Source organism: Rhagoletis zephyria, unplaced genomic scaffold (assembly GCF_001687245.7).
Source record: "Rhagoletis zephyria isolate East Lansing unplaced genomic scaffold, Rhagoletis_zephyria_1.1 Rzeph_scaffold_00196, whole genome shotgun sequence".
In the NCBI taxonomy this organism is placed as follows: Eukaryota; Metazoa; Arthropoda; class Insecta; order Diptera; family Tephritidae; genus Rhagoletis; species Rhagoletis zephyria.
Genome location: NW_016157280.1, coordinates 164,184 through 175,414, shown reverse-complemented (window position 1 = coordinate 175,414; position 11,231 = coordinate 164,184). Strand labels below are relative to the sequence as shown.

Genomic DNA, 11,231 nt, shown 5'->3' with positions numbered 1-11,231 from the left:
TAAATGTAAATAGATACGCGTAAATATATAAATATGCAGATATATTCAATGTGTAAAAACTGAAGTGTATACTAACGAAACTTCTACAAAACAAAACTGGACTACACACTAATTAATTAAAATGGTGTAGTGATTGAATTTTTTTAAAGCATGAATTCCCCATGGAATAACCGAGTAGACAAAAAATATATAACGGTAGAAATGGCACATACATACATATATAAAAGAATGCCCACAGGCGACGCACTATAGGCAAAACCCAAGTTTTTTTTTCAAAATCGTAGATCTTCGCTTAAAACAGAGATAATGGAATGCAGCATTTAACCCTTTAATGCAGAGTCTGTCATATATGAAACGCTTTTTAACCCTTTCAAGGCAGAGGAAAAAGGTTCTCAATATGCTTTTGAACGTACTTTTTCTCATTTCGTACGCAAAAAGTACGTTGAAAACATATTGAGAACCATTTTGCCTCTGCCTTGAAAGGGTTAAAAAGCGTTTCATATATGACAGACTCTGCATTAAAGGGTTAAATGCTGCACTTTCGTAAAGATATCGACCAGTATAACCATTTTTGTTATATACATTNCTTTTGAACGTACTTTTTCTCATTTCGTACGCAAAAAGTACGTTGAAAACATATTGAGAACCATTTTGCCTCTGCCTTGAAAGGGTTAAAAGGCGTTTCATATATGACAGACTCTGCATTAAAGGGTTAAATGCTGCACTTTCGAAAAGATATCGGCCAGTATTATCATTTTTGTTATATAAACTTTTTTGTGAAAGCTGATAGTTTACGAGTTATTAGAATTTAAAGGTAGCTTTTCTTTTCCAATCTGGCCACTCGGGTACAGCATCCAATGTCCCAAGAATCGAGTCTTAAGATAAAATAAAGAGAAATCTTTCAGAAACAGTGCTAATGGTGTGTTAAATATAGTGTTTTCTAGTGGAATGGGAGCCAAAATCCAAAATTAAAAAAAGCGATATTTTGAACGGTGTTTTGAGGGTTAAGTTATTGGTGTTGTAACTTCTCTATAGTTTTCCTATATTATATGATCATTTATCTTCACGATAAAAAAATTTTCATTCCACTATTTCTTTTCTAAGCGAAGATCTACGATTTTGAAAAAAAAACTCGTGTTTTGCCTATAGTGCGACGCCTCTAGCCATTGTGTATCACAACTTTAAGTTTTTCGCCAAATCCTTGCTAGGCCACTGATGATGAATAAAAGCAGTGAATTTAAAAGATCCCAGTTAAGTAAGATCAGTTATCAAAACCTTTGTCCAGAAAAAAATTCAAAACCTGAGCACAGTGTTTCAAACGACGAAAAATTCACTTTCAGAACTCTAAAACTTCCCCCCCTAAATATCTCAAAATTTTTACATGATACGGATTTTCTGTTTTTTAGTTTTCAGGCGATAACGTTGTGACATATTTATATTTCATAAACGCAAAAGACAGCGTTAGATAGCTTGTTTTAAGGCCCTTCTACTGATATCCACATCAATAGTATGGAATGAGTAGTGCGGCCTCAGCGATAGTTTAAAGAATTGCCTTTTTTCGAATTTCAGGCACCAGACATGCCCACAAAGGCATACGAATCGAAATATCCTGGAACGAAACCTTCCTATTTTTTTTTGTACTGTAATTCCTGAAAGTTTGAAAAAGTGAAATGAAGGTACGTACAGACGCTACACACATCGCAAAGATTCTTCTAGTGGAGACACGAACCAAAACCAATTTTGCTCTATATTCTTCTATATTCTACTAGAAGCCGGAACTCAATATATAAGGTATCGTTGGAAAGGTACCGACCTATAGAATAACACTATTCTTCGTTGATGAAGCTGTAATATATTTTCTGGACACACGCTGCAAGACCTTTCCAACGTTACCTCAAACATGTCGATTGGACGTCTGGATAAAAACTTCAAAATCTCGTATATACAGGGTGTCCCAGAAGTAACGTGCCAAACTTTAGGGGAAGGTAGGTGGGGGGGTGAGCTCCTTGATAAACAAAAAATTTTCAGGTAAAAGTGTCACTGTTTTTGAAATATCTACATTTTTTCGAATTAAAAAAAAATCGTGCCTTTTCATGTGTTTTCTTTAACTGCAACTACAAACCGGGCAATACTTAGTAAATTTTTTATGTAAAATACTTCCAGATAGTTGCCTCTCCATACTCAAATGCAATGTAGTTAAAATAAATTAAGGAACCATCATAAAATTAGGACTATTTCTGGATTTTTAACTTTTTGATATTTTCTTCCCCAACTTTGACTATCTCGGGTGAAAAAAAAATGTACTGAGCTATAACTTTACATTACATAAAAAAATTGCTCATTTAATAAAGATTTCAGAAAGGTGCCACACTTACTGTTTTGAAAAAAAAAAAAAAAGTTATAGCCGCTTTTGTGGGTAAAGGACTGAGACACGCTAGAATGTATTTAATAGATTTAAATTGAATTTGCTCTTGTTACCGTCAAATGACATGCTAAATAGTACAAAGGTACATTATTACCTGCTCCTGACATTATTTTGTGTTACTTACCGGAATTCGGACTAGAGTCTATAACAAGGGCTATATCTATCAATATTTTTTGTGAAGCATGGATTCACGTGAAATAAAATATACATGAGTCGTTTGAAGAGAAATTTATTCATTTATTGATAAAATATGCTCAAATTGGCGACCTTCTACTCTAATACAAGCTCGGCACCTTTTAAGAAAAGACGCTTTTAGAGATCTTAAACTCAATTGGGCTATCTCAGCAGCAGCTCCATTTATTTGTTCCCGCAAATGCTCTTCGTTTTGAATTGTTTTTGAATAAATTTTGTCCTTAAGACAGCCCCAGTAGAAAAAATCTAATGGATTCAGGTCTGGCGATCGAGCGGGCCACGTGATTGGCCCGTATCGTCCAATCCATCGGCGAGGATAAGTTTCGTCTAAATGAGCTCTTACTTCACGCCCGTAGTGAGCAGGGCACCCGTCATTTTGCAGCCATAGTCTTCGCCGCAGGTTTAAGGGTACATCTTCCAAAAGAGTTGGAAGCCGTTCCTGAAGGAACTCTAAATAACTGTGAGAGTTGAGCGTTGGCGGCAGTTCCACAGGTCCCAATATCTGACAATTAAAAATACCGCACCATAAATTTATTTTGTACCGGTACTGCGAACGATCTTCTCTCATTTCGTGAGGATTGTCTATCTGCCAACTGTGAAGGTTATGTAAATTAAAATAACCATCACGTTTGCATGATGATTCATCGCTCCAAATTATTTTATTAAAAAAGTTGGGGTCTGATTCATGCATTCGCAACATTTCACGGCAAAATCTAACCCTCGACAGGTAATCTCTTTCTTGTAGAGCCTGAACACGTTGAATGTGGTAGGGATGAAATCGATGGTCTTTTAAAGCTTTGTGAACTGTAGTTTTTGGTATTCCCGTCCGTCTTTCCATCATTCTCACTGAAGTCGATGGAGCTAGTTCCACTTCCTCTAACACAGCTTCAACATCTACCGTTGCAGGACGTCCTGTTTCGCCGCCACGCCTTCCAGGTATGCGACCTTAAAAAAGTGAAAAATTATAGTTAACAAGCAAGCAAACAAGAAAGGTGTAAAAATCACTTACCTTCATATATTTCTCTATGGGTCCGGGCGAATACTTCACGACCCGGATGTCGACGATTGGGGTATCGCTCTGCATAGAGTCTTTGAGCAGCTCTGGCATTACAGCAAGCTTCACCGTAAATTAGGTGAATATCCGCATATTCATGCGACGTATACTGCGTGTTCTCTGTCATAGTATTAATAACACAATGTTCGAAGGGTCCAATTTCACAAAATCCACTTTCACTAATTCCGGTAAGTAACATAAAATAATGTCAAGAGCAAGTAATTATGTACCTTTGTACTATTTAGCATGTCATTTGACGGTAACAAGAGCAAATTCAATTTAAATCTATTAAATACATTCTAGCGTGTCTCAGTCCTTTACCCACAAAAGCGGCTATAACTTTTTTTTTCTATTCAAAACAGTAAGTGTGGCACCTTTCTGAAATCTTTATTAAATGAGCAATTTTTTTATGTAATGTAAAGTTATAGCTCAGTACTTTTTTTTTCACCCGAGATAGTCAAAGTTGGGGAAGAAAATATCAAAAAGTTAAAAATCCAGAAATAGTCCTAATTTTATGATGGTTCCTTAAAGAAGAGCCTAACGCTTTGCTTCAACTTATATTACTACGTTTATACGCATGCATAAGTCGCTTTAATGCATTTCGCCGCGATTCAAAACATATGTATAAACTGAATTTCAATTCGCTTTGAAAGAGCGAAGTGTTTTGGCTCACACTCCATTTCAAATCGGTAGTTTATTTCTCCAGACAGTTAGAAAGAGTGTATAAACACCGCTCTCACTCAAAGCGAATTGGAGATCAGCTTTTCCGCTCAAATTCCAAATAATCGCATCAGTATTTAAAAGCTGATTAATAATAATCGTTCTTTTTCTTTGCCACGATTTTATAATGCCGAATAAAACTAGATTTGGATCACTTTCCATTATGTTAACTTATAAAATGTCAAATGAAAACAGCTTATTTTGTTTGCTTTTGAAGACGGTTACTTTGATGCCGATATAAAGCCGTAAGTATAAACACTAGAGCGAAATGTGTACGGTGTCAATGCGCTTTCAATTAAGTCGATTATTCTGTGCGTATAAACGTAGTATATATGTACGTCCACTTATATTTTTCAGTCTTCATACATTGAGTCATTCATACAGTTCGTCGTTCCATCGTCTGCGGTACTCGCCGTCGCCAACGCGTAAAGGCCCGTAAATCTTTCGCAAAATCTTTCTCTCGAATACTTCAAGAGCCGCCTCAGCGGATGTTGTCATTGTTCATGCTTCTGCGCCATATACCAGCACGGGCATGATGAGTGACTTATAGAGTGTGGTTTTCATGCGTCGAGGGAGGACTTTACTCCTGAATTGCCTACTTAGTCCAAAGTAGCACTTGTTAGCAAAGGGTCTTTGCCCAAGGGAAATTTAAGCACTTGATAAATAATCTACAACAGAAAACACAAAAAGATCGCACAGATGTGTGTTTGCGTCAGTGATAAATCCCATACAAAGTAAGTGGAGAGAGTTATTTTCGATCTCTGCCAGCAGCTGGTGGAAAGTATACTAAACATTTCAGACACGTGCGCACGATTTCAGAAAAAAATCACAAAAAAATTCGAAGTTTGTGAGAATTGCCCACATACCATGGCTCTTTATTGGCAATAAATTGATTTTCGATATAATTTTTGGAAAATGGGCGTGACACCGCCCCAGTCATAAACTACTTCACCGATCTCGACCAGATTTGGTATACATATGTCGCTTAGCCCCCTTAAGCACCGTCGTGAACAATTTTCAAATCGGACCAAAGGGTAATTTCAAAAAACTCAAAGCTAGCTTATTTTAAGGGGAGGAGTAACAGTACCAACTGTGCTTTAATCCCCCATAACTGTTTTGGTGAAAATGGTAACAACTTAGCCCAGGCAAGGCAAAAAGATGGGTTGCGTATTAGAATGATACGTATTATATATGTACGTGACTGCGCGGTACAACCTTTTTTGCTTATGCTAAAATATTGAATTATTATTTTAATTGTATTTAGTCAAATTTAATAAATAATGTTACATAAACCGTTTAGAAGTAATATAAAAGCAGTGCCGGAGTGGTAAGTAGTCAGTGTACTGTTCACTGAACGATACGTGTAATTCTAAAAAATTTATGTAATCGTATCTTTATTTTAATTTAAATGCATATGTGAATCAATTAAAACAAAGCTAATCATACATGTATTTTCCAATCCCTACAGATAAATTTTAACGGCACATGGTTTACTGAACAATATATTGTCATCAAATCGAAATATAAGGATTATAGCACACGACTTCAAATGCTAAAAATGATTGTAGAAAGTGGTTCATTTGAAACTATAACTCTTAATGCCTCATATCGACGTGTTCAAGCATTTACATATAGCAACTTCTTGGTTAAATATGGCGAAGACCCCTATAGTTTGATTATGCAACTAAATTTCAAGCCGGACAATATCAAAAGCTCTATTTGCGAAATGCGCTTACAATTGAAAGAAAAAGTGTACTGGCTTAATACTATCCTACTCGTAAAACAACCACTAATGGTGCAAGTGGAAATACACTTAGATAAGTAAGTACTCAAACCATTTTTACAAAACTACCCAGTAGAAATTTTATGCATACGACCGCTGTTGGTGGCATGAGCTTGCTGCTGTGTATACATGCCAGTATAAATGAACCTTCATTTCCATTTAACACGTGTGGTTTCTCAGAGCGTATGCATACTCTAACCATACACTTGTACTACTGCTGTATGCATATGGCTGTATTAGTGTTTCGAACATACAAAAATGCATTAATGGAACAGTATTAAATCATTCTTACAAGATACATATGTATCGCCATATGTAAATGTTACTTTTATGATAAATTTTAATATACGGAGACATACAAAAAAGTAGCATTTACTTATGCAAATGCATATCTTGTAAAAGCCTGCTGGTGCTGAAAATATTATCGCACAACACGCTAAAATTTTTGTACAAGACTGAAAATATTACAAAAATTCCACTTCAAATTTATCAAGAAGTGTACTTAAAACAACAACAACGTGCGTTCGCTTGCAATTCGCTAGAATTTGAATTTATTTGTGGAAATTCATGACTACGTATGAATTGTTCACAATAATTTGCTCATACAGCATGCATACTTCATGAATACATACAACCGATTTCTACTGGGTACTTATGTATGTATGTACATCACTTTTTTAAATATCGTACTAGATTAACATCGGTTTATAATATCTGTACCATGAGTATCTTAATTGAAAGTGTGAATTATTATGCAAAACGCAAGGATATTTCGCATTGACTGACCGTCTGCCTATCACGCTTTAGTGTTAGAGGAGTTTGTCGAGAAACTTATTTACTCTCTTGCTCCTGCTTAAAAAGTACATGTAATCTCAATCAAAGCTCGATGGTTAGTTACTCCGATTAAACTGGCAAATCTCAGATTATTAGCCTTTAAATTTGTTTACTTGTTTTTCTCACAACTCAAGGAAAAGTTGGTTTCTTCTCCGTGCTGCGGTTGCCAGACGTACTGATTTGGGAAGGACAGTACTGAATTTTCGGTGACGAGCAATAATGTCAATGGAATTTATGTCGCTGACATTAATACACAATTGAAAAGTGAATTAATGTCAATGATACATTAAGTCTCTTTGAAACTGATTTAATCCCTATAAGTTATGACTGTATTTTTATAAAAATAAATTTTGTTATTTAGACTTAAATTCATAAAATGGAAGTGTTTTTATTTCATCGAAAATATTACTAACCATCCAAACCTACATATGGAATTTCGTTGCGTGTGGACGTGTTTTCCTGTCTGGGAAGTTGGCATACGGTATGGCGCAGAGCGACAAAAAAAAGATGTTCTGGGCAACGTTCCAATAGTTCTAGAATTCTTGAGAAGGAAAAAAAAAGCTCTGGATATTTTGACAAAAAAAATTTGTTACCAAAATTGTGTATGCCAGATTCACGCAGCATACGACATGTGACAAAAAGGCAAACAAAAAATTGTTCTGACCATGGTAGAAATAAAAATTATAGTTTAAAATCTAAAACCTCCCTATTATAATTGCCATTCGTTCTGTCATCAGGTATGTAACTTGAAAATAAAAATCGCTGCATTTTTAGGCGCATCAATATTACATAGTTACTTCCCGAGCTAATAGAAGGAAGGTAAAAAGAAGGTAGTTTCATTTAACAGAGGGTCCAGATTTGGCGATTTCGCGCCAATTTGGCGATTTTTTTTTAGATATTTGCGCGTAAAAATTTAGGAAATCGCCTTTGGCGATTTTTGGCGAATTTTTTCCTTTCAAATAAATTTTTTCCAATTATACAAATATACAAAACTTAGTTTTCCACAATAATTCTACAGAAGAGGCTAATGAACTGCGTGATAAACTTGACTTAAGAAGCATATTAAAAGACCGTCAAAAATGTTTAATCACTTTAATCGAAGAACTTTTGAAACGAGTACCTTGCCAATTAAATGCTTTTAAAAAAGCTTTGATTTTGTCACCAGAAAAGTGGCAGGGGCCTGCCAATTCATTATTTGACTTTGAAGGAAAGAAAAGCAGCGGAAACTGATTATTTAAATCTTTTAACTTTCCCATGGAATAACTTTTCTCAGAACCATTCCATCTGACTCTGAAGAATTTTGGATAATTACGGAGTGAAAACCGCAATAGGCAATAAAATGTTTGGAAATATAAGTAAATTCATATTATTATCCTTGTCGCACTCACATGCTTTGTTGAGCGCGTTTTTTCCGTAATGGATTCAACAAAAACTAAGATTCGAAATAGGATGAGGTTGGAAAGCCTTACTTCAGTAGTTCGAATAAAGTGTTATATTTATGAAGGCTAATAGTTTCTGCTGCAAAACGTTTCCAATATCAAACAGTATGTTATCAAGGTTGAATACCTCAATGTATGACAACAACAGAAATGTAATGCATTCAGATTGAGGAAATAGCTAATCTCGCCTTATTATAGGTTTTTATTTAATTTTTAGCGCCGAGCTCTTAAAAGCGGATTGTGCGATTAATCAATTATTTTAAATTTAAATTTTAATTTAATAATTTCGCAGTCCAATTGCAAAATGTGTTGAAACAAATACTTTTTAAAAAGTATGAGTATTTTTAAAGACAATTGTTTGTACATCACTATTATATAAGTGATTTGTGTTATATATTATTACACTCTGAAGGTATTATATTCGTTTTTGGTTTTAAAAACTATATTATAACAATATGTCATTTTTAAAATAAAAGATTTGTTATATCGATTTCATGAATTTTGTTTAAAAAATAATAATTGGCAATTTTTGGCGACTTTTTTTCAGAAACTGCGCTTTTTTTAACAATCTGGACACCCTGCCAATTAATGACATTAGCAGCCATGTTAGCCATTTGACTTTTGCTGAGATTATGACATTTTCATCAAAATCAAGCTACCAGATTGAAAATTATAATAACATTTTTTCTGAAAAGAATTTGGTCAACAAAGCAAAAAATAAAATTATTTTTTAAAATACTGAAAACAAAAATGAGTTGCGCATTTGGAAGTTGCAAAAATACAAAATACCGCTGCAAGGAAGACGGTACAGGGCTTGAGGCCCCTGCGGCTTAAGCAAGGAAAGCCTTCTAAAATATCTGTATATTTGTTCTCAACATTGATTAGTTAATAAGAAGTTAACAAGTCCGATTTTTTTTAATCTATTGTACAATTAAAATGTAACTCTCGAGGAAAGGACTGTAAAATGTTTTATTCAAATTCGATATTTAAATCTTAAGTTAAAAGAGAACAAAATTAAATAAAAAAATAAAAAGATGAGAAAAATAATGTCTTCATAGTTTGTTGAATTTATTAAATAAAAATATTTAGTAATGTTAACGCAACATACATACAAGAAATTATTTTTAGTTTTGGGGTATGCTATTATCCGTTGCATTTTGAAGTAAAATTGCATTCTTTGTATGTACATATTGTCAATACATATGTACTGTTTGGTTTCATCTAAGAAGACTAAAATATTCACACCTATTTACTGTGAAAGAAATCCGCATCTCGAAGTTCCTTAATTTATTTTTGAATATTAACAATATGGTAACACTGCTAGCAACATGAACAAATTATGAAGCTTCAAAAATCTCAGTATCCGCCAAAAAGTTGTTTATTGAAACATTCTTTTTTATCATGGTTCTGAGCATTTAATAATTAAAGGTTCGCTCACTAGTGACTAGGAATGTTAATCCCGGGATCCCGGGAAATTTTATCCTTGAAATTTCGCAATATTTGTTCGAATTTCGTTCTTCTAACTTTGTCAGCTTAAAAATTACCTATTCGTCCTGGTGAATACAACAATTTTTTTAAATTCTAAAAAAATTCCTATTGCTTTTGTTACCCATATTTTTATTCTACATTGCATTGAATTTTTTCATAATTTCTGGAATTATTAATATCTTTGAAATTACAAAGTCCTTCAAAATAAATCCTGCGGTCAGGGTTTTTCAAACCATGGTACAATAATTACAGGTATTGTCTTCCTAGAGAGTTTTACTTCACATCGAAATTCGTGCTTTTACTTTTATTTGGCTTTGCTTTTTGTTTTCGCTCAATAAATTTTTATAACTTTTCAAAACAAAAGAAAAAGCGTTTGAAATTAAGTGAGCCATACAAATTTTGAATTTATTTACAAGCAAATGGTTTTTTTCCAGCTTTTGCAAATTGAATAAGTTCTCTGTAAGATGGTTTGTTAAAAAAAATACGTGAACATGTATGAATGCTTTCCATTTCCAGACAACCGGTCAGGTACGAGCATGATTTTTAATTTCGACCAAACTCAAATACATTGTTTGTTGGTCCAAATAATGCACTTATTTTTTCTTTTGGCTCGGAAAAATTTTTCGGCCGAATTAAACGCGATTTTGTTTTTCAGGCAAAAAACGATTTTTCGAATTGACAGTGAGAATGTTTTTTTAAAATGCCCATAACTTTGTCAAAATTTAATAGATTCCAACAATGTTTTTACTCAAATGTCAGTAATTCTTGTCACTTCAAGATAGAATGATATAATTATTGATTTTCATTATTTAAAATTTTTTATTTAACAATAAACAAAAAGTGCATATTTTGTTTTAAGTTTAATTTCTCAAAAAGTGTATTTTTTTCCCCTCAACCGGGAAAGAGACACTTTGAACTACAATCAACCCAAATCTCTAATAGCGAAGATTTTTTTTTCTGAGTTATGATATTTTATAGAAAATATACGTTTTCGTGGTACATACTACAATATTCTTATATTGTTTAACTAAATGGAACATATGTATGTAATATGTGAGCAAAAACTAAAGCTGTGATCATTTTTTGTGTATCAAATGGATATTAGAACACACTTTCCACCATACAGTTTCGAAATACAAAATCACATTTTCCCGCTTTTTATAATCGAAACTGTATGGTGGAAAGTGTGTTCTAATATCATTTGATACACAAAAAATATCACAGCTTTAGTTTTTGCTGCACATATTACATACATATGTTCCACTTAGTTAAAAATATAAGAATATTGTAGTATGT

At 33.6% G+C, this 11,231-nt stretch overlaps 1 protein-coding gene across 1 annotated transcript in view; it reads left to right on the top strand.

The window, feature by feature from the left end:
• Nucleotides 1-11,231, top strand: part of LOC108358035 (apolipophorins-like) — a 241,359-nt gene that overhangs the window by 195,200 nt on the left and 34,928 nt on the right. The window contains exon 6 of the mRNA XM_017609166.1: nucleotides 5,860-6,212. Within this exon, the coding sequence (XP_017464655.1) occupies nucleotides 5,860-6,212 (353 nt within the window). The remainder of the gene's footprint in view (nucleotides 1-5,859; nucleotides 6,213-11,231) is intronic.